This window comes from Aquarana catesbeiana, linkage group LG04 (assembly GCF_042186555.1).
Source record: "Aquarana catesbeiana isolate 2022-GZ linkage group LG04, ASM4218655v1, whole genome shotgun sequence".
In the NCBI taxonomy this organism is placed as follows: domain Eukaryota; kingdom Metazoa; phylum Chordata; class Amphibia; order Anura; family Ranidae; genus Aquarana; species Aquarana catesbeiana.
Genome location: NC_133327.1, coordinates 320,349,462 through 320,374,480, shown reverse-complemented (window position 1 = coordinate 320,374,480; position 25,019 = coordinate 320,349,462). Strand labels below are relative to the sequence as shown.

Sequence of the window (25,019 nt, the reverse complement as noted above, 5' to 3'; positions counted from 1 at the left end):
CCCGCTTCTTCCTCCATCTTCCTTCGGTTTTCTCCTTCCTCCAGCTGCTTCTTCCCCCCGCTTCTTCCTCCATCTCCCTCCGAGTTCTTCTTCCCCGCTTTGTCCTCCAGTCTTTCTCCTCCGCTGCTCCCGCCATGACCTGCTGAACATGAAAACAACGACCCTCCACCGACGTTGCGGCCAGCTGATCTGTCCGCTTCCATAGCACACATTTCATATATAACTATGGGGCATGGCCGCCGGATGATGTCAGCGGGAGACCCCGGCCCTTGTGACATCACGGACCCATCATGCCCCGGGCGGTATAGTCACAAGGGGCGGGGTCTCAGAGTGACATCTTGCGTCCCATCGCTGCATCGGAGGAGGTTCGTTTTTTGAATGTTCAGCGGGAACGGCGGCAGAGGAGAAATGGGGGAAGAAGCAGCTGGAGGAAGAGGGAGAAAACTGAAGTTAGATCAAAGGAAGATGGAGGAAGAAGCGGGGGAAAAGGTAGACATTTTTAATAAAGGGTTTGTCAAAAACCAGCTATTGTCTTTTGTCACATTTCACTGCATTTTTATGTGAATGGGTAGGGGTACAATGTACCCTATACCCATTCGCATAAGGGTGGGATCTGGGGGCCCCCCTTGTTAAAGGGGGCTTCCAGATTCGGATATGCCCCCGCCCGCAGACCCCACAACCACCAGGCAAGGGTTGTGGGGATGAGGCCCTTGTCCCCATCAACATGGGGACAAGAAGTTTTGTGGGTAACACCAAAGCACCCTCCCCATGTTGAGGGCATGTGGCCTGGTATGGTTCAAGGGGGGGGGCGCGCTCGCTCGTCCCCCCCTTTCCTGACCTGCCAGGTTGCATGCTCAGATAAGGGTCTGGTATGGATTTTGGGGGGACCCCGACGCCATTTTATTTTTTTAAAATTGGCGTGGAGTTCCCCTAATATCCATACCAGACTCGAAGGACCTGGTATGGACTGGTGGGGGGGAACCTACGTCATTTTTCTCTTAGATTCAGCAATTCATTACAGCCACGAGCAATTTTAAATGACATTTTTTCCTTTAGAAATGTCATTTTGCTGTGGTACAGTAATAAACAAGGAAAAGATGCGCTACTTTACAGGCATACTAAAGACACCCCCAGGCACAATATTTATTTTTATGGTTTCACTTTAAGCATTATTAAAATCACTGCTCCTGAAAAAACGGCCGTTTTAAAAACATTTTTTCCAATTGATACATGTACCCTGGGGCAGGACCCAGGTTCCTATACACTTTTTATGTCAAAGAACTTGCATATAAGCCTTCAGTGAGAACGCGTTTTTGAGCCCCATTGACTTCCACTATTCCCGCATATGTGATCTGACAGGCATGTTTGCCGGCAATAGCGCTGCTTTCCATCTGCATTAGCGCCCAGTTTGACAGCTGAACTCTTAACTGGCCTTAATTAGGCGCTATTTTCCGGGACTGCAGGATCATTTATTGGCGCTATAGTAAATGATCCCCATAGTGTTGGCTGGGGGGCTACTTCCCTTTGCTACCTTGAGGCGAACGTACTACTTGCCCCGCTCCATGGAATTTCAGTACTGCCAGCTCAAACATGCCATGAGGGCTCGATTCCCTAAACCCATTGTCCTGGACTCAGACCCTATAGAACGCCTACTGTCCTTTAGGGTGATAGGTAAGCCCCTCTCATACATTTATTTGCCCATGTCGGTGGCACATGAGGCGGGGTTGAGTCCTACATTTGAGAGATGAAAAGCTGACATTCCTGATGTCACGGAGGAAAGGAGGATTGGGTTTCTTCTCATATCCCCTCTATATCAGCTAGGGACAGATTTGTGCAGCTGAAATTTCTTCACCGTGTATACTACACGCCACAGAGACTGGCCAACATATTCCCACAGAGAGACCCCAGGTGCCCTAGATGTGGTGCGGAGAGTGGATCCTTCTGCCATATGGTTTTGGATCCTTCTGCCATATGGTTTAGGTCCTGCCTAAACTTGACACATACTGAAAATCGGTGGTTGACACTCTTAGCGATATTTGTGACACTGTAGTCCAGCTGGACCCTCTAGTTTTTTTTAATTAACAAGAAGGAAGATATTGTGGGAGATGGATACATTAAGTTATGCCTTACTTTTACATTGTTTTATGCAAGAAATCCTGCTAAGGCGGAAGTCCGCAGATCCTCCTACTTGCTCCTTCTGGTGCAGAGCAGTTAGCTCGGTCCTACCACTAAATAAAATAACCTATGAAAGCAGAAATTGCCCCAAAAAATATGACAAAGTATGGTCCACCTGGATCAATGCAGAGGGATGAATGCCTAATGGTAGACTATAATTGTTTCATGCTTCTTGGAGTTGGTGCTCTCCCCCCCCTTCCCTACTTCTCCTCTGGCTTTCCTTTCCCATGCGCAACTGCCCCCCCTCCTCATGGCCTCCCCTTCTTCTCCTATCCGGATCTCAGGCAGATTCATCCAAGTTTACTATGGAGGTTATGGGTACCTATAGTTCTAGCCTGAATCTATATAGAGATTCTTTGGTCCTCATTACACTTTTATGATGTGGAATATCGCTGTATACATGCTGTTTCAAGGTCAAGATGTACACAGATTTTTATGCATTTACGATATAAAATTGCTGTGTAATATGTCTATTCTTATTTCATTTGTCACACGCTGTTTGTGCTGATTATGCCTCTATTACAGGGTTTCTCAACCGGGGTTCAACCAGAGGTTACCAGGGGTTCCTTGAGCAATGAGCAGTTTCTGCCTCTCAGATAAGTTCCCACTGACGCCGTTGATCTTTTTAGCTATCTGTAAGGGGGTAATTCTTCCCAATGACCACAAATGTGAGGAGCATTCTTCCCACTGACCATCACACTAATGTATCATGAGTTGTAGATATAGTCATTATTAGCAGGGGTTCCCTGGGACCGGAAAGTTATTTCAAGGGTTCCCCGTGTTAAAAAAGGTTGAGAAAGGCTGCTTTATTACAATAAAAAAAAAAATGTTCTGTTAAAAAAAAAAAAAAGCCGCTCAGCCGGCTTCTGTCGATGGGGTGTGACCGAAAAAGGTCTGCCGATCGGCTCCCGATCAGCACTCTCAGCGAATGGCTGAGAGTGCTGACCGTCCCCCTGTCAGAACACAATAGCACAGCAGGTGAGATCGCTGTACTAACATTGCATGGGTAGTAAAGTGGCTCCTCTGGAGCTGTCAGTTTTTTTTTTTGTTCAGCCCTGCTTGGTGTGTACTAGGCTTCAGACATTTGTGGTCCCAGATCTTTTGTCCAGTACAACCAGTAAATTATACTTTCTAATAGCACACCCTATGCAGCCATAATCAGATGCTACTAATGTTTTACCTTTCCAAGGGCATAGAGCAGGGATATGCAATTACCAGACCTCCAGCTGTTGCAAAACTACAAGTCCCATTATGCCTCTGCCTCTGGGTGTCATGCTTGTGGCTGTCAGAGTCTTGCTATGCCTCATGGGACTTGTAGTTCTGCAACAGCTGGAGGTCCGCCAATTGCATATCCCTGGCATAGAGTATACTTTGCCCTGTGCTGAGTGTTTGCACAATTTAAATAGAATGCCTTTTAGAATGGTTTCAATATCAGGTTTTCAATTTAGTCACTGAACAGGAGACAGCCAGCCTGGAACTAGAACTCTCAAAAAATAAAAATGTACTCAATAAAATTTTAAAAGCCACAGCCTGTGGCACAGTAAGAATTGTATAATTTATTTCTATGTCACTGACTTCTAGATTGGTAATACTGGGATTTGGGCTGCCATCATCTAGTAAGTGAACAATAAAAGCTTTAATCTTACAGTAATTGACCGACTAAAAATTTAACTACAGCCTGTGGCACAGTAAGAATGGTGCGATTTGTTTGGGGGTCACTCACGATTGTACTGGTAAAGATATATGCATTTAGACCCATAACGGTTTAGCCAGATTAAACACAGCAACAATAATACATAAGCTTTGCAAGCTGTAGCACAGTTGGCTGTTGATATTGCTCAACTTAAGGATACATTTCTTAGTTTCCAAAAAATTTAGAACTAAGATACTATGCCCTCCTCCAAATATCAGTGATGATTTTGTTGTGAATGAAGACCCCTCATCGATTGTCAGATGTATAGCATGTGAACACTTCTTGCCGCTTTAGAATTTTGTATGACTAACTTCTCTGCTGCAGTCTGCAGCCTGCTGCAAATCTTTTGGCAGTACATAAAAGGATTTCTTACTCTTGTATGTGGCCCACTGAAATTTTTTAAAGCAGAAAAAAAAAAGTAAAGCTACATAATAAAGTGGACTGAAAAGATTTTTTAGACCCCAACCCCGCCAGCCCAAATCACCCCCCCCCCCACCCCTTTTTTTTTTTTTTTTTTAACAGGAATATCAACAAATGTTGACATGCTTGTTCGATGTGCCCACTTTTGTCACACTCGTTAGAGAGACATGACCAAGATCCATACAACCATTGCTTTTCAGCATTGTCAGTTTGGGGAAAGGTGGTATTAGATGTACTAACATATTTAGATATACTAACAATTTGAAGCCAAACTCAAGCTAACAAGCAGTTACAGCAACAGATGTGTTCCTTTTGGAATAAAGGTTTTACATAAATCAATACAATTTGAACATTGTAAGCTTGTCTCAACCCACCATCATCTGCAGGACTGCTTGGCCTGCTAAAAAACAGATTTACTGGTCAGATCACCAGGTGAAAATAGAAGAAAGGGAGCCGAAAAAGGAGTGCCGCCATCACATCTAAGATTTGGTAAGCTGCAATAAAATAAAGTTTTTTTTGTGTTTATTACCGCTTTAATGCAACGCTTGCTTGACTAATTATCCATCCACGATAAACTTTGCAACAACTTTGACCAATTACTGTATATGTAACTTTCCTGTAATCAGTTTGTTCACTGTTATATACTGTACATCTTGGATGTCGTTCATTGAACAAAAAAAATAATCAGCCTGGATCATTTGTCTGATATTTGCACAAATGTATTCTAAATACATAACTAAAGTTGTCCCCACAAAAGGTGTCCAATTGGGAAGATTTCCCCTCACCTCTTGTTTAGGGGATAACGCTAAAATGTTGGATTTTCCTTCCCTTTCCTTTTCTGTAATAGTGTGATACACCAAGATATACACAAACATTTTGAGGTCTGGGTAATACTTGAGCTCTGTACCTTTGGTCATCACCCTTATAATATTTGGCAACACATGCTTACATACATAGACCCCTTTCACACTGAAGGCGCTTTACAGGCATTTTAGCGCTAAAAATAGCGCCTGTAAACTGCCTCTCAAGCCACCCCAGTGTGAAAGCCTGAGTGCTTTCACACTGAGGCGGTGGGCTTGCAAGCAGCGTCTTTAGGGCGTTGTATACAGCGCTCCTAAACCGCCCCTGCCATTTGCAGGCACTTCGGCAGTGCTGCCCATTCCTTTCTAATGGGCAGCCCTGTGAATTGCCTGCAAAGCGCTTTGGCAGCGGCGCTTTTAAACCCCATGTTAACCCCTTATTGAAGGTTAAAAGCACCCCGGCTGCCACCCACACAGCACCGGTAAAGCACCGCTACAATGAGCGACGCTTTACAGCTAGCACAGGGTGGTCTTCAGTGTGAAAAGGATCTTAGTGGCACTTGTTTGATCAAATACTGTGTATGCGATTTTCATGTGATCATGTTCTTCATGGTAAATATGTGCATCTGATATACATCTTTGTATTGTTCAAGATAGGTGTCAATCTGTGGATTCAGAAATTAAAGGCATTCTTGTTGGATGAAGATTATAACTGCGTTGTGTTAGAATATGTGACTAGTTTGTTACGTGGCACTCAGACCTAAGGCCAGCCCTAGATGGATTGAAATTCGGACAGTTCCTGCTGAACCAGCCAAATGTTGATCCATCTGTGGGTAAGCTGGTTGTACTAAAGTCAATCCATCAATCAACTTTAGTATAACCAGCTTATTTTTTTTTTTTGTGTGTGTGTGTGTGCGCGACCACTGCCAGCAGTTATTGTATTCCGACGGCTGGGAAACCTCCAGCTGTCAGAATTCAATAGCACAGTGGAAGGGATTTCACCATCAACACTGACTGTGTTGATAGGGGACTAGAGCAATTTTCTTTCCTTCAACCTATGGTGTGTTCTTGGTGATGCCAATAAGCAAGGATGTTGCGGGTGCTGCTACCCCTGATGTTTTTTATTAGGAGAGGAGATGGGAATCGTGATATTTGATCATGTCACATGTCAATTGTCACTGTTTAGACCACTTTGGATGAACCCACACAACTCATCAGTACTAAGATTTAGATGACTGCAATAGTGAATGCTTAGGTCTAACTAGCTACTCAGTTTCTCCTGCTGTGGAAAAAAAACCACAAACTAATACTGAATACTCTTCTCGCAAATGTGTCAGACTCCTCTTAGTCAGTTAGTTTCCAATATGCACTGCATTAAAAAGTAGAACTCCAGTCAAAACTTTTCTTCTTGTGTATATAATAGGGGAGGGTTAGTAACTTTTACTTTTTAGTGATGCAATACATTTTTCACCTAGAAAAGTTATCCGTATTCTTTTTTAATCCTCCAGTTAGGTGTAGAGGATTTGAAAACATTTAAATTCCCATTGCAAATGATTTAATAACTAAAGGGATTACAACTTCATTGAGCGAAGTTAAAAAAATATTAAAATGGTGAACCAGCCCCAGTGCATTGTTAAACAATCTGTCTCACCACACAACAAAGCTAAATGCCAAAAGCATGTTTAATTAAATAATGATAAAAGGCAATAATAGTGCTATAAAATTTTTACTTAAAAACAAGAACTTTTTCAGTAAAACTACGTAACTAACGATGCTCAATATAATTTTTTTTTAAAGATTTTATCACCCAGCATGATAGTAAATGGATTGTGTTGGTCCTCCCATCACATGTAACTGCCAAACTGTTGGGAAATATTAACTAATATTAATACTGATGCAAGGTTAGACAGAAATAGAATTTTAAATCCATAAGAAAAAGGGACATATTCTCATCCTTTATTTTCACTAATCAACACATCAAGACCAAAATCATAAAAGGGCAGACAGTACTACACATGGATCTACAGGGCAAGACTGTCTATTGAAGATACAGCCGTTTTCAGTTTGTAGTCATTTTTTTTCTATAAAACTACTGTTAATGGTCCCAATGGTACAAGAGAAATGTGCTTAACAGTAAAAAAACAAAGACCTCTTGCTACTTCTAGAAATAACAATTTACCCACTTTTTATGATAATGGTTACAACATTTATTTTATATATCCCTGGCTAAATGTCCTGCAGCTCTGTAAGAAGAAAGTGTCTAGTGACTTGTTCAGTGACATAAATACAGTTATATAACAGTAAAGCACAGACAGGGATCCTTACTCGTGCGTGTAAGAATGTTCTCTAGCAAAGTTTTTAAAGGACTTCTACTTACTGCAGCAGAATGGATTCTTAAAATCTTCACACAGGCTGCACATATGCGAATAAGGAAAGGGATAGTCGGCACTCGGGATGACATCCAAAATAGTATTCCTTTATTAAATACATGTACAGAGTTGTAAAACAGCCTACGCTTTTTGGACATTAGTCCTTAGTCATGGCATAGTCAAGTCAGCCATGACCAAGGACTAACGTCCAAAACGCGTAGGCCGTTTTACAGCTCTGTATATGAATTTAATAAAAGGTATACTATTTTGGATGTCATCCTGAGAGCTGACCATGCCTTTCCTTATTCTGGTACGTTGGAGGTGTCAGCAGCCTCAAGCTCTAAGCACCGGGCGGAGCTTTTATGTGGGAAGGTTGCAGCACCTATACACTGGTTTTCCTCGAATGCACATATGTGGCTCTCGGCATGTGGACATTCACACCGAGCGGCCGCATACATGCGGTTCTGTGTAAACCACTTACTGTGCTGAGAGCGCACTCCCAGCACAGTACCCGGCATTTACCAGAAAGCCCCCAATGCATACAAGCAATCTAGAGCTTTCTGATCACGTGACCGCTGTGATAGCCAGTCACAGCGGTCACATGACCCAAATGCCTGCCTCCTGGCGTTTAGAAGGGCTGGTGGGAAGGACTCTGCCAAAAAATATAACCAAAGAAATGACTAGCGTATTAAACATCTTTTGCTGCAATGATTACCTTTAATTCAGATCTGCTCCCACCTGACAGTACTTCTTTTGCCATTAGTTGTCCTCAGTCCCCTGGGTTGAATGATGGTTAGCATCATTTAACCCACTTCTTAAGACCTCAGGCTTTCTTGGACCTGTACTTAGCATGTGACTAGATAATGAAAGAAAGGCAAAACAGTAATGCTTTCATATAGCTGTACCTTTGCTTTTGCTTCCTATCAGCATGCCCTTAGTACCAGCAGTACAAAGTCACAATTAAGTACTTGCACTGCTTGCATTTAAAGAAATAACTAACTTTTATTTTCTTTGAGTTCAGTCCATTTTGGCATGAATGATCAAGGAATATAGTGGTTCTACATGTTAAATGCAGACTAGCTCTCTGTTACTTTAGGTCTTTCAAATGACACTAAACTCTGGTTAAAAAAAAAAAAAAATATATATATATATATATATATATATATATATATATATATATATATATATATATATATATATATATATTTTCCAGTATATATTCTCAAAGCAGAACTGTTCCAAAAAGGGAAGTTCTGCTCTTCTTCCTCCTCTGCTATATTTCGATTATATTTTTTGGGAGGGGGGAGTGGGTGCCTGCTTCCACCTAGGCGATCAGAGTGGAAGTTCCTAGTTCCCCTCCCTGCCTGCAACCTTATGGAATATGGTGAATTTATCCAATTTTCTGCAGGGGTCGGCTTTCATTTCTTTCTCCCAACTGTATCGGAATTTTATCATTAATTGCAAATTTGTCACTTTTTCAGCACTCAAAATGCCCTCCTCATCAGCTTCTCATACAACCTTTGAGTACATTTGTCATAGTATTCCTAGAGAGAAAGGGGACTTCTGTTGATTTTATATCGAAGTATCATCTCTACACATGACACAGATAAAATGCCATACATGTCCCGCTGGGAAGCTGAACTGGTGGTGCAGTTCATGGAGCAGGACTCCATGTGGAACAACATGTGTAAATGCACTAAATCTCTAACTATTCATGAGGCTGCCCTAAAATGTTCTACTTTGTGGTATTATACCCCATTACACTTGCATTTTTGTGGCTGTTCTATTCAGGGCTTTTTTCTTCATGTATTTTGGAATTTTGAGAAATACATTTCAACCTAGCAAGAGGTGTTCTCCTCAGTGAATACGCTAGTGGGCAAACAAATTACTTTGATGTACAAGAATTGTCTTATGCCTAGTACACGCGGGCCGAATGTCAGGAGGCATCGGCCGGTTCAAGAAAAAAAAAAAACAAACACATATCCGACATTCAGCCCGTGTGTATGTCAGCCGGTTCGAAAGAAGGCGGCAGTTTGGCTGGCTTGTCGGACGAGCATGCTGGAAAAACAGCAGCCAACTGGCTCCTGATCAGTGCCTTCAGTCAATGGCAGAGAGCACTGACTGAAGTGTTGTGGCGGGGGGGCCGTCTCTCTGTCAGGACACAACAGCTCAGCAGGGAGATCGCTGTACTAACGTCAGAGCTGTCAGGTTTATTTTGTTCAACCCGCTGGGTTAAACAAAGAAAAACTATTAGTGTGTACCAGGCTTTATTCACCAACATCCCTCCTAGTTGTTCTGTAAGACTGATTGTGTGACAATGCAATGGGACAACGGTGGCACCCTTTTCACAGGCGATTTCAAGGGTAGACAATATGTTAATGGAAAACATATTTCACACACTTCATGATTCCAAGACCTTTTCTATCATTATTTATGTTGGACAGACCGTTGGAATTCTTGTAATCCACATTTTCATAGAATATAGTAGCCGATTAAGGTTTTTAGTTGTATCTTTTATTGGCTATCTATATGGTACTGTCAGGGCTGGGCTCAGCCCTTCCTTCTCTGAGCTTGCCACTCAGCTGTTGGCTAATTGCCAGCTCCCATCTCTCTCCACAGTTACCCAGCTGTTGATGATCCTGCTAGTCAGTCCTGCTTACTTAAGCCGTCAAGTCCAGAGGAGCTCTGCCTTCGCCTTGGTCACATCACAAGAAACTATCTCCTGCGTTCCTGTTTAGAGACTGGCTTTGCTGACATCTCTTCTGGCTCCAGAAACTGCTTGCTATTCCACTACTTTGATCCCTGACTTCTGCTTTGCTGACTATCCGTTCCAGCTACTGAACTTTGGCTATGTTTTGACGTTTGTTCTTTTTACTTTTATTATTAAACAAGTGTGATTTAACTGTACTTCTGTCTCGGTCTGATTTCATGGTTTCTGACAGGTACACAATTTCTGTACAACTGGCTTATACTTACATGGATCGATTGTATTTGATACTTCTGTGTATATTTTTATATTTTTTGGTTTTGCTTGGTCAAGATTAGCTCAGTCTTTAAATTATTCTACAAAACTTTGTATTGCATGGTCTATGTAACAAGCCGTTTAACACTTACCATGGAATTATTTGTATTGTCAACCAAGCTTTTTCAATAAAAGTTTTTTTTGTTTGTTTAAAAAAAAAAAAAGCCCGACACTCACTGTTCCCCTCCTGTCTGGTGTGGCAGATTTAGACTTGACACTAAACTCTAGTATATAAAAGAAAAAATATATATATTCAAGTGTATGGTTAACCTTCTATTGCTTTTAGCCTCCTCCACAGCGCTAAAGAGCCACTAAAATGAGCGGTGCTTTAGCTCTAACGCTCGGGTGCCCCAGTGTGAAAGTAGCCTTAAATAAAAAGAAAAACTAAGAAAAATATGTTTACAGATAAAGATTATTAAAGAAAACAGACAGACAACAGTAACAGTGAAATAAATGGGATTAAAAAAATGAAAAATGAAAAGCACTAGCAAAATTCTCCTGTCTTGGTTGGTGTGCAGTGTGCAATTAGGTTTATCGTAGTTAGATCTAGCATTTCAGTGTCGCTTGATTTCCTGAATGGCTCTCACCAGTGTTTTATGAGATTTCAGTGGAGACTACCTCAAGACCAGACTTTCTAAATGCATCGATATTTCCAAATGACTATTTTACCACCAATATACACAGAATAGTATCATGATTTGATAGAGAACAGACATGAATGCCCAGGAAAGGTAACGTGTCCATTTCGCCTGCTGTACATTATGATATAGGCATGTCTGGTATCACACAGATTGTTATTCCCTAATATGTTAGTGTAATCATATATCAGTCAGGCATTTTATGATCTAACACCATTAGATAACTACGTTTTAATAAGGGGTTACAACTGCAATTAGGCTTGGCTTAAAAGATATACTAATGAGTTTACTGACACTGGGTATGTGTCCTGTCAAAGGTTTAGTGGTGAAAAGAATTACTGTGAGGGATGGTATCAAAGAAGGAGAGAGAGTATTGCAGCCTGAGCTGCTTTTTTTATTTAAAGTGTTACTAAATCCACAACAGTAAAATCAGTCTGTATATACAGTAAAGCATGCTCGGTATACTCACTGTGGAACCTAAGGGGTTAATCAATTGCATTGTGAATGAAGGGGGTTTGATCCTCCTCCTCTTCCACTGTCTCCAAAAAAGAACCTGATATTTACAGAGCCAGGGGACGGGCTGCACATGCTCAGTTTGGTGTGCATTGCTGGAGAGTTTTATTTTTTCCTGGGAGGGTGCATGTGATCAGCACTGTCCAGACAGAGGATCAGGGGAGAATGAAAACTCCTCCTACAAGCTTTACTAGGAACTGATAGAAGTCACAAGACTGCTACATACTCCTGATGAGAAAAGGTATTTATAAGTTTATATTTTGCTAAAATAATTGCATTTCCATGTTCTGTGTACGGTGGGAGACCAGATATAGTGAATGAAGGTTCTGGGTTTGATGTGTTGTTTTTTCATTTTTCAAAAATGTTGCTGGAGTTGGGCTTTAAATGTTAACATTATCTTTTAACACATACCAACTGTGCTGTCAGATTAATTATATTTGTTTTAATAAACTAAACCTTGACATGAAGGTTCTGAGCCATGCACAATCAGAAGGGAACTGCATATGCCTATTTTGGGCAAAAGGATCTCACTGTATGGATGGAACAAAAATCTGGAAAATAACCGTGCACTCCAACTGGACTCCTTATTGAAACCTTATTATTTCCACATGTATGAGAAGAAATATCTACCACAATCTCTAACAGTTTTGGCTCAACAATTATCCACTTAATCCAGCAAGAAATTTTTTTTTTCTTACAGCACATTTGTACTAGATATCTTGCTGTGTATGACAATCTGCACACTAATGCAATTTTTAAATAAAATATTTACATTGTCTTAGAGATTATGCTTTGCAGTGCTTAAATATGGCACACACTGTTTGTTTAAGCTAATGCTTTTTCAATTACAATTACTCAAAAGGAGGATTAACTTAAGCTCTTAGAAAATGTGCATCTGTAAATGTATTTGCAAAAACGTAATTGCATTACTACACTACACACCAAAGCACATCCTGTATTGTCATGAGATGTTGCAGCTTGCTCTTGATTGTTCTTTCCTATTATTTAGTTGTATGCTAAAGGTACAGGGACAAAAGCAAGAACATTCTGGGTCAACTGCAAGAGCTGATTTTTCTCCTATAATAACTATATTTATAAAGAGAATTTTATATGTATATATACAGTGGGGACGGAAAGTATTCAGACCCCCTTAAATTTTTCACTCTTTGTTATATTGCAGCCATTTGCTAAAATCATTGAAGTTCATTTTTTTCCTCATTAATGTACACACAGCATCCCATATTGACAGAAAAAAACACAGCATTGTTGACATTTTTGCAGATTTATTAAAAAAGAAAAACTGAAATATCACATGGTCCTAAGTATTCAGACCCTTTGCTCAGTATTTAGTAGAAGCACCCTTTTGATCTAATATAGCCATGAGTGTTTTTGGGAAAGATGCAACAAGTTTTTCACACCTGGATTTGGGGATCCTCTGCCATTCCTCCTTGCAGATCCTCTCCAGTTCTGTCAGGTTGGATGGTAAACGCTGGTGGACAGCCATTTTTAGGTCTCTCCAGAGATGCTCAACTGGGTTTAAGTCAGGGCTCTGGCTGGGCCATTCAAGAACAGTCATCGAGTTGTGAAGCCTCTCCATTATTTTAGCTGTATGCTTAGGGTCATTGTCTTGTTGGAAGCTTAACCTTCAGCCCAGTCTGAGGTCCTAAACACTCTGGAGAAGATTTTTGTCCAGGATATCCCTGTACTTGGCTGCATTCATCTTTCCCTCGATTGCAACCAGTAGTCCTGTCCCTGCAGCTGAAAAACACCCCCACAGCATGATGCTGCCACCACCATGCTTCACTGTTGGGACTGTATTAGACAGGTGATGAGCAGTGCCTGGTTTTCTCCACACATACCGCTTAGAATTAAGGCCAAAAAGTTCTATCTTGGTCTCATCAGACCAAAGAATCTTATTTCTCACCATCTTGGAGTCCTTCAGGTGTTTTATTAGCAAACTCCATACAGGCTTTCATGTGTCTTGCACTGAGGAGAGGCATCCATCGGGACATTCTGCCATAAAGCCCCGACTGGTGGAGGATTGCAGTGATGGTTGACTTTCTACAACTTTCTCCCATCTCCTGACTGCATCTCTGGAGCTCAGCCACAGTGATCTTTGGGTTCTTCTTTACCTCTCTCATCAAGGCTCTTATCCCCCGATAGCTCAGTTTGGCTGGACGGCCAGCTCTAGAAAGGGTTCTGGTCGTCCCAAACATCATCCATTTAAGGATTATGGAGGCCACTGTGTTCTTAGGAACCTTAAGTGCAGCAGAAATTTTTTGTAACCTTGGCCAAATCTGTGTCTTGCCACAATTCTGTCTCTGAGCTCTTCAGGCAGTTCCTTTGACCTCATGATTCTCATTTGCTCTGACATGCACTGTGAGCTGTAAGGTCTTATATAGACAGGTGTGTTACTTTCCTAATCAAGTCCAATCAGTATAATCAAACACAGCTGGACTCAAATTAAGGTGTAGAACCATCTCAAGGATGATCAGAAGAAATGGACAGCACCTGAGTTAAATATATGAGTGTCACAGCAAAGGGTCTGAATACTTAGGACCATGTGATATTTCAGTTTTTCTTTTTTAATAAATCTGCAAAAATGTCAATAATTCTGTGTTTTTCTGTCAATATGGGGTGCTGTGTGTACATTAATGAGGAAAAAATGAACTTAAATGATTTTAGCAAATGGCTGCAATATAACAGAGTGAAAAATTTAAGGGGGTCTGAATACTTTCCGTCCCCACTGTATATGTATGGCCAGAAGATACGTAAAGAGGCATTGAGGTTAGGTGACAACATCTTCACGTTTGTTGGATTTTGACATCTGATGGATTTATACATAGAGCGCAGTTGCCTTTCCACAAATAGAGAGGCAAATGAGCGGGCGAGTAACTTAGTTTGCAACGTTTTTTTTTTTAATTCTTTTTACTGAGCATAAAAAGGAGGTTATACAAAGTGAAATTGTTTAAATATATTCTGACAGTATAAATCAGGTACAAAAACATGGAGAAGTATTTTAAAGACCTCTAGGACACAGAAAAAGGAGGCAGAGTTATAATCTAAATAGACACATAGTACTCAAATCTCTAAAAAATACTGCACATCGAAAAGGCTTTCAACAAACTACATTATCAGGGTTCAAATGAATAATATTATAGCAAGGGTGTTGGGGCGTGGCCTGACTTTGCATGGCGTAGGACGCTTCTTCCCTGAGCTCCGGCGAATACTCCTGATAATTCTATTATCCTGCGACTCCAAAGTCATATTTACTTCCAGTTTGGTGTGGAAAGGTGCCCTTGGTCCTCAGGAGCATGTCTCCGCCGAAATCTAATAAAACAGCGGCGGCTAAACTGGCACAATACCGCCGACAAGAAGGAGAAGAGGGGGAGGAAGATGGCGGCGCTGAGCGAGAGGCAGGAGAACGAGGTATGAGAGACACAGACAGACTGCTCGAGGCCATAACACTGTGTCGCACCTCTCTCACAGCACAAATCGAGGAGGTTAAAACTGACATCTCCCTGATAAGGCAGGACTTCCAAAAATTAAGGGAAAGGGTCAAGGATGGAGAAACTCGCATAAGCACCGCTGAAGACGCCATACCGCCATTACAATCCAAAACAGAACACATGCAGCAACAGATCACACAACTGATTGCAAAATAAGATGAAATGGAAAACCGTATGATTCATTTAATCGGTCTCCCGGAGGGAGCTGAGGGTAAGGACCCCTCTACTTATTTGGAACAGTTACTTATAAGTACATATGGCCGCGAGGCATTCTCCCCCATGCTAACGGTGGAGAGCCCCCCCCGCACCTTTATCGCCAAGCTACTAAATTATAAAGATCGGGACGCTGCTCTCCGGATGGCCAGAGTGAAGGGAAACATCAAAGTCGGCCGACATTCAGAAACGGCGTCAAGGATTCATGGAAGCAAAGCGGCTGCTTCGCACACAAAACCTGAAATACTCCATGCTATACCCTGCTCGCCTGCGAGTAGAAAGTGGGGATCGCGTTCTATTTTTTTGATGACCCGATGGAAGTTACCTCATGGCTGGAACGAAGGATAGAACCCAACAGGGATGATTGATTAGGACATTTCGGAGTAATGCGGTGAGACATAAACCCATTCTATTTTTGTTATAAAAAAAAGTTTTTATTTTTCAGTTTTTTTATGCTCCTTCTTTATCTGGATGCTGTGTGGTCCTGGCTATATAGAACACTTTTAAGGCAAACCTGCCTTTGTTTGGACTCAATTGATTTATGGTCACTTGCAGCCTCTCTAAGCTAACTTTGACTTATTCTATTGGCCAGAGGAATCCTGGATTTTAAATTAGTGATCACCTCATGGTAATATACACACAGATTTGGTGGAGCATAATCCAGCATCAGCCACCACTAATATCTAGGAGTCGACTTGCCAAGTACTATTATTCCCCTTTGGGGGGATTTCTTCTACTCTATACTCCTGTCTTATAACTTTATTCAATTTTTGTTGTTTTGTTTTTCATTTTATGTAAGCCGGGATAGGGGAGTATGTTTGTCCTACATATTGCCTGCATAGCGCAGCGAATTTTTGCTCCATTTACCACTGGAACTAAAAACCTCTTTTTCTGTTGACGAGGGGGAGAAGGAATATTGGGACATGTCATTTATATACAGCTGGTTACGTCAGAGATTCGCGGCTCAGCCTCATACAGCACAAGGATATGGGGCGAGAGTATGGTGCCAGTACATGGGGCTGAGTTGCATATGTCGCATATGTTTTTTTATGTTCCTATTGCTAACATGTCTGTCAATATTGTTATCTCCAGTTGGTAGTTCACAAAAGTTAAGGGAGGATGCCCACACAAGTTGGGGTGGGTGCAGGGCAGGGAGGGGAAATTTTTACAGTCATGCCTGTTAATCCATGGTGCAATAAGGAAGATATGGAAAGGGGAAATGCATGTACACAAATATACTAAATAGAAATCACACACACGTTTAATTTTATTGGTACTCCTGGTGTTGTACGGGTGCTGGGACTTGTTTGTTCTCTCACAGGACCATACAACACCAGACAGAATTGTGTTAGCCTATTTACTAGATGTACTGACATGGCGTCTATAAAATTCCTAACTTGGAATGTAAGGGGTCTACGTGACAAGATCAAACGGTCGGCAGCCCTTGCATTCCTACAGAAACAAAGAGCAGACATAATTGCGTTGGTAGAGACGCATATAGAGGGAAGGCTCCAGATGGCCTTACGCAGACCATGGGTGGGATGGGCTTACCACTCTGCCCATACAACCCACGCTAGAGGAGTCTCGATTCTAATAGCAAAGTCGGTACATTTCGAAATGTGTGAAGTGTGTACAGATCCACAGGGTCAATATGTATTTATGCATGCCAAATTGTATGGAGAACCGTTTCTTATTATGGCCTTTTAAATTCCGCCCCCATTCTGCACAACTGTAGTAACGGAGGGTTTCACCTTCATGTCCCGATACCCCAATATACAAACAGTGTGGTTGGGGGATTCTAATACCACTCTTTGCCCAGCCCTAGACAGACTTCAGGTTGCGCGGTCTTTGGGGTTGGAGACAGAAAGGGTGTTAAACAAGTTGTTTCCCCCCATGCATTTCAAATGTTGTGAAATTTTAACAATTTTTTTATACTGCAATATACAGCTGTAGCTGTAGGCACTGTGGAATAAATAGATCACACTACTCTCCCCTCCCAGAAGTGTTTAACGTAAACACAAAGCACGAGAACACAGAGAGAAGAGTTTTTGCTGAAGGAACACTCTTGGATCACTTCAGTACTTCTGCTGCGAAGATTTATTGCTTGTTGAGAATATGTAAATACTTGAATATACATTGCCACACGTTCACTTTAGGGCTACTCTTCCACCATGTGCAAGTAATACACATGTAAATTTTAGAAAAATTATAATTTTTGACATGGACTGCATAAAGTGACTAAAATTTGTATATGTGGGACAATGAAACAAATATATTAAAAATCCCATCTAATAAGCAAGCCATTAGCACACCGGATTTGGAGTATTTGTGGCCAGCTAGTGCAAAAAAATGTTAGCTCTGCAGTTCTATGCAGTGCAGGGTAACATTTTGCATAGGAGTTAGGCAAGAAAGGAAAAAATCTACAATTATTCAAAATATGATATTGTGCTGGATGAAAATAAAAAAAATGTATGCAAAGAAACGCTATTGTAATAGGACATAACATGCTATGCTCTCATTTATGAAAGTTTCTCTATAAAGGTTCTCCAACAAATTATAGAACTTTTGACTCATGAATAGTATTTAAGTCACAGGTGAGTTTGAGAGTGTTGGTGCTTCAGCTGGGGGGACCCTTGCAAAGACTTCGGCTGTACTTGCAAGCTGATTGACCCACAGAATCTCACATCCCCCTAAAAAAGTACTGATGTTTTGCACAAAGGTAACTTCAGATTTGGACCACAAAGCATTTGAACATACTGACAGACTTACTTGTACTGTTGAACTTATTTCTGATGCAAAACCTCCTGTTACTGGAGCTTCATGACTGATTAATAACCGGCCAGTCTTTGCCACGGACTAGAAAACAGAAAAATAAATGTAAGACTTATTATTTTTTAATGGAAATACAATATATAATTTTTCAGTCACATTCAGAAAGCTCCAGAGAGACTGCAAAAAGGCAACTCTTGTTAACATGTTCCTTCATAGTGCCTAAAGTATGGAAAAGAGGACATGGGGAGAAAAAAAAAACTCAAAAAACAATTAACAGCTGACTATCTATACATTCAGATTAGATTACCCACCCAGTCCCAAACGCTGCAGCCTATGCCTACTATCGTCCTGACTAACTTCCTTTAAGGGAATAGAGTTGTAACAAATATGCCAATTTAAGGTAGAATGCAAGCTACAACTGAAACTCTAATTCAGTTCTGGCATTGGAAACTGCCAAGTCCCCCACAGGCAGTACTAATTCCAACCAGGTATTACTGGGTTAAGCTCCAGAAATGTATGGGAGCATGCATAGTTCTATATACAAGGCATCAGGACACAGTGCCCTTTAAGCGTTAATGGATCTGATTTATCAAGCGGGGAAAGTACTTTAAAATGTAAAATTTGATATAATCTGTATGTAAAAGGTAAAAAAAAAAAAAAAATACACACATTGATATTCACAACATGCATGTTTTATACATAGTTACATGGGTCCAGCTAAAACACATGCAAAAACACATAACGTGTGTTTTGGGTACTTAAAGAAAAAAATATTATAAAACAAAAAGAATCAAATGCTGTGAGCAGAGTAGGAACAGGCCAAGCCGTGCTGTGTGTTTCAATAGATGCTAGAGCTGCACGATTTTTTTGCTTAGAACAAAAAGATAACGATTCTCTCACGATTCTCATGACGTAAAATCTTTCACATTATACAAAAAAAAATGGGCTACTGGTTAGATTTTTTCTTTTTAATTCATTAAAGTAATTTTTCCCCAAAAAATTGCATTTGAAAGACCGCTGCGCAAATACAGTGTCACATAAAATACTGCAACAACCACCATTTTATTCTCTAGGTTGTCTACTAAAAAAATATATATGTGAAAAAAAAATGATTTTAACTTGAAACAAGTTAACAAATGTCAGAAAAAGATTTAGTGTTTAAGTGGTTAAACTTTTTTCACTTACACAGGAAGTCTATTCCATTGACAAATTGTTACAATGTTTATACTTAAGTTCAACTGATAAAGAATGTTTTGTTTCTTGGCTGACTGACCGGTTTTTCTCTTCCTGTCTTTTGAGGGCTGTGGCTTCAGAAGAGCAGAGAGAATTCTTTGCATAGAAAGAATTGTGAAATACTTTAGTCAAGATTGCGATAACAATTCTTGACGATTAATCACGATAACGATTCTTGACGATTAATTGTGCAGCTCTAATAGATGCACACAGCTGCCTTTAAATGAGCCTGCAGGGTCATGCCCAAAGGAACCTCATTGAGAAGAGGAGGAGCCCAGAGTGCCACTGGGGGACCCAATAAGAGGAGGATCGGGGCCGCTCTGTTAAATATGATTGCACAGAGCAGGTAAGTACCGTATATAACATGTTTATTATATTAATAAAAACAAAATGAACACTTTAAAATGCACTGCATACAAGAGACATGCATTCCAATGTATGTAATAAAACACATCTTGTCCAACACCTAATGGTAGTTTGCTTTCTCAGACATTAGTGATATAAGCCCAAAAAACCCTCCCATGACTAACTACTTTTATTTCTTTTTTTTGTGCAGCTGTTCTACTTATGGAATAATGACTTCCTGCACTTGCTCACCTAGCACATAAAAAAAAAAAAAAAAAAAAAAAAAAGATGATAAATTTTTAATCTGTTTCAATGAAGCAAGCTGAGGTTACAGCTGTAATATGGTGTAAAACAATAAGACAAATCACTATGAAACCTACTAAATTCGATTTTACAAACACAAAGTCAGAAAGGGGGCAATCTGAAAGCACAGACCCTTGTGGCAAGTCAAAATATAAAGGATTCCTGCAACTGAACCCATGTCAAGAGTGGAGATAAATCAGTTGCTAATGATAGCTTCTCTGCTCAAAACACAGCAAAGGATATAAAGTTACCCAAAGCACCAAGCACAGACTACTACCAACGAAATGAATGATTTATTTTAAAGATGTCTGTCTAAATCCTAAAGTCGGCTGATTATATTGTACATGACCACAAGCTGTCCCATATCTTCCGTTTGCAAAAGTATAGGTTAACTTTCCAAATATTATATCCAGATGTGGCAAGGCACCCAACTGGAAACTTAACGAAGTGCCTAAAAATGCAAAGTTCAAATCCAAGTCAGACAGGAATATATTTTAATATCCCTAAAATATGTTCCAAATGTCCCTGAAGATAAAGGCCTTCCCTTCCCCAATCAGAATCACATTAATCTTCTGCTTCATGATATATATAGGTTAAATTAAGCACTAAGATTAAGTTTCTTCTATTTAGATTAATAGGCATCACTGTCATCTTCTGTGTAAAAGTCACAAATGAGTACGCAATATGAACCTCATAGATTTTCAAGCGATTCACCAAAGAGGCATACGTTAGCAGGAATGCGGTGATGTTTACCAGTTGCCAGAGTAGGGATCTGTTGTTTCGAACATGTGCTACCTGTCAAACCACCTTATGCCTTGCAGCGAGCAATAACTCATTAAAGCTATAGAGCTGAAAGTGTACTTGATTTCTAGAACCTTAATACGCATTTGTCAAAAATAATACAATTAACAAGAGTTGAGCTAAAACGAAACAACATTCATTACATTTTTAATGTGGTGTCCCCCAGTTGAAAAGATTTCCTCTTATTTTCTGAGTGGGCACTAGGCCAGGGAAAAGAGAAAGCACCCCAACAGAAATATAAAAATAAAAGCACTGGTAGAAAGAAGAGCTAAAATCTCAAAACGGTTTTATTCTTTATAGCCCCAGTAGGAAGGTTTCCCCTCACTTCCTGTGCTATTCCAGGACAGGGTGTTAAGTAAAATCTGCCTGGAGGAACACATCAGCAATAAAATTCTTATCCAAAAACAGAAAAAAAAAGGTTTTGGCTGGAGATCAACTTTTAAGAAATACGTTACATTACAATGGTCTGCCAGCCAATAGCTTTTTGGCACAGATGAAAAGAAAGCACTTTTTTTCTTTTATGAATTGTGTACAAAATGCCAAAATTATTTTGATAGTCCAGTAAATGTTAAAGCAAAAAAAAATATCTTTGTGGAATCCTCCTGCTCCCTTCCCCACCTGAACATCTGTGTAGAAATCTCGCACATGCTCAATAAGATTAAACCAAGCCTTGGTTTAATTTCGCCTTAGCAATCAGTGATGCTGTATGTCAGTTTTTGAACCTCCCCTGTAACGTACCTAGTCACATGGGTTTTTTCAAGAGCTGATAAATGGTCAGTACTCTCGCAGAATTATAATGCTGTAGAGTAATGCTGAGTTACATGGCACATAGCTGTATAGACCGGCGGCACACTCAGCGTGTCGTCAGTTGGGGTTACAAAAGGCAAGTGCGAGTGCTGTAATTGAAGGAGAGAGTGATATTTCCTAAATGGCACACCTTGAAATACTTTTAAATGCAAATACTACCAAGTCATATTTTGCCGCTTTACATGGTAATGAGTCAGTAAGTAGAATTTACTACCACTTTAATTCTTACAATTAAACAAAAAAGTGTCACCTTCAGTCTGTAATCTCCTTTCATATTGTGGTCTCCATTAGCTCAAATATATTAATTTTGGTGTGCTGTATTTTAGGAGATTTAAAGTTCTAATAACAGAGCTAGGTTCCAAAAACGTATAAAAACTTACAGGTGATGGCTAACAAATGTAATAACAGACACCTTACTTTTTAACGCTCGGTATATATAGGCCGAAAGCTGGCTGATTGAGCAGGAACCAGCCAACTTGTCTACAACTGTCTGTTCAACAGAGGCTGGTCTAAGGAATGCCAATGGCTGCAAGCGCTGATCACCTGCTGGTTGGTCAAAAAAAAAAAAAAAGGTGTGTGTATCCAGCTTTACGCTGAAAGCTGAACTTAAGGTAGACATTAACGAGAAGAATGCAGCTTTGTATTTAAGAATGAATTGATATTTGTATCCGTCTCTTGCAATTCCCTATAAAGCAACACTTAGACTGGGATAGGGAGGAACAGGCCTGAGAGAGAAGTGAGCTGTGTGCAAATTTGAGAAGATCTCAGGAGCTGCACATCAGAACAAGACCTGCTGTGTGTGTAGACAAGTGGCAGTCTCAGTCTGGACCCCCGCCAGGCCACACCCCCAACATTTTTCACTCCGCCCATGGGGGCTTACTCATGGGAGCATGGGTGGGCTCCTTCCCAGCCAGCACTCACAGCAGCAGGCACAGGACTACATTTCCTAGCAGCCTGAGCGGCTCACAAACAAACCATGTGTATGTAAATTTACTGACAAGGATGTGCTGCTTCTTTTGCTGTCAAGTCAACAGGCTTGGGGTAGAGAGGATACAAAAAATAGCTTACCTGTAAAAACCTTTTCTTGGAGTACATCACGGGACACAGAGCCATAGTAATTACTGTATGGGTTATATGGCACCTTCAGGTGATGGACACTGGCACACCCTAGACAGGAAGTTCAATTTCCCATATAAACCCTCCCCTTACTGAGTACCTCTGTTTTGTAGCAAAGCAATACACGTGTAACCAAAGAGGGGAGGGACCTCTATGTCCAGTGATGTACTCCAAGAAATGGATTTTACAGGTAAGCTGTTCTAAAAATCCTGTTTTCTTTATCGTACATCACGGGACACAGAGCCACAGTAATTACTGTATGGGATGTCCCAGAGCAATGCCACCTGAGGGGAGGGGACACAAACAAAAGTAGGGTGCAATCAGACTTGAGGACATATACTGCTGCCTGCAGTACACTGCGCCCAAAGGCAATATCCTCATGCCTTCTTACATCCACCTGATAGAATCTGGGGAATGCATGGACTGAAGACCAAGTTGTGGCCTTGCAGATTTGAGCCATGGAGGCTTGGTGATGCACTGCCCACGAAGCACTAACAGCCCTGGTGGAGTGCGCTTTGATTTGAAAAGGTGGAACTTTCCTCTTCAAACCATACGCTTAAATAATTACTTGCCAAACCCATTTGGTAATAGTGGATTTCGACGCTGCATGTCCTTTCCTAGGACCTTCAGGCAACACAAACAAAACATCTGTTTTGCGAACCTGAGCAGTCGCCTTCAATAGATTTTAACTGCTCTCACTACATCCAAAGAATGTAGTGACCTTTCTTCCTTAGAACAGGGTTCTGGAAAAAATTAAGGTAAAACAACATCCTGGTTTAGGTGAAAATCTGAAACCACCTTTGGCAGAAAGCTAGGATGAGGACGCAATATTACTCTGTCCTTGTGAATGATTAAATATGGCTCTTTACAAGAAAGAGCCGCCAACTCTGATACCCTTCTTGCAGAAGAAATGGCTACCAGAAAAACTAGCTTTCTTGTCAAAAGGACTAAAATATTAGGTCATATCAGCTCACAAGGCTGTTTCTTCAACACTGATAGAACTAAATTCAAATCCCAAGGGTTCAGGGGTGCTCTAACCGGTGGATTAAGCCACGTTACCCCCTGTATAAAGCTTCTGACCAAAGAATGCGAAGCAAGCGGACGTTGAAACAATACCGATAAAGCCGAGACTTGGCCCTCGATAGTACTCAAGACCAGTTTCATCTCTAACCCCATCTGCAGAAAGGCAAGGATTCTACCTATGACATACTTTCTAGGATGCCAACCCCCTGGATTCACACCAGGAAACATATGCCTTCCGGACTGTATAATAAAGGACTCTGGAAGCTGGCTTCCTTGCATTAATCAAAAGTAGATATCACTGAGCCTGAAAGCCCACGATTCTTCAGAATGTGGGTTTCAACAGCCAAACCGTTAAATTTAGCAATTGTAAAGTAGGATGGAACACTGGTCCCTGCGATAGCAGGTCTGGATGTGGTGGTAGGGGCCATGGGGCCCCTACCACCATTTTACCATTTCTGCATACCAAGATCTTCTGGGCCACGCTGGGGCCACAAGGACTATCGACTTCTTTGCCCGCTTGGTCCTGCAAAGAAGTTGAGGTAGCAGCAGAATAGGAGGGAATGCATAAATCAGTGAGAACTGATCCCATGGGGTCACCAACGCATCTGTTCCGCATGCGAGTGGATCCCTTGTTCTTGACACAAAGTCGTCGACTTTGTTGCTGAACCTGGACGCAAACAGATCTACGTCCAGGATCCCCCATCTTTGGCATATAGCCAGGAAGAGGTCGGGGTGAAGGGATCATTCTCCCGGGAACAACTGCTGGCGACTAAGTAGTCTGCATGCCAGTTCTCTACTAATGGAATGAAGATTGCCAATATGCACGGCACATGCTTTTCTGCCCAGGTTAGGATATGGTTTACCTTTCCCTAGACTGCCTGACTTCTGGTGCCCCCCTGGTGATTGATATAAGCTACTGCCGTGGCATTGTCGGATTGATAGGCAAAGTCCATCAGTTCTGGACCATTTCCCTTGGACCAACGTCTCTTCCAGGACTGCTCCCCAACCTGAAAGGCGGCATCTGTTACCACCTTCAAGGTAACTGGTAAGAAGGCTTTCCCCTTCTGCAGATTCTTGGGTATCCTCCACCAACTGAGGCTCTGACGCACTTTTGGCGACAAACGCATCGGAAAATCTAGTGCTTGGATCTTGTTCCAAGCCAAGAGTATACGGTTTTGCAGCGGTCTTGAATGAAACTGAGCATAGGGAACTGCTTCAAATGAAGCCACCATGTTCCCCAACAACCTCATACAAAGGTGGATAGAAG

General features: G+C 41.1%; 1 protein-coding gene across 1 annotated transcript in view; it reads right to left on the bottom strand.

The window, feature by feature from the left end:
- Positions 1–25,019, bottom strand: part of BCKDHB (branched chain keto acid dehydrogenase E1 subunit beta) — a 377,387-nt gene that overhangs the window by 114,707 nt on the left and 237,661 nt on the right. Inside the window, exon 9 of the mRNA XM_073626854.1 lies at positions 18,122–18,208. Coding sequence (XP_073482955.1) covers positions 18,122–18,208 — 87 coding nt within the window. The remainder of the gene's footprint in view (positions 1–18,121; positions 18,209–25,019) is intronic.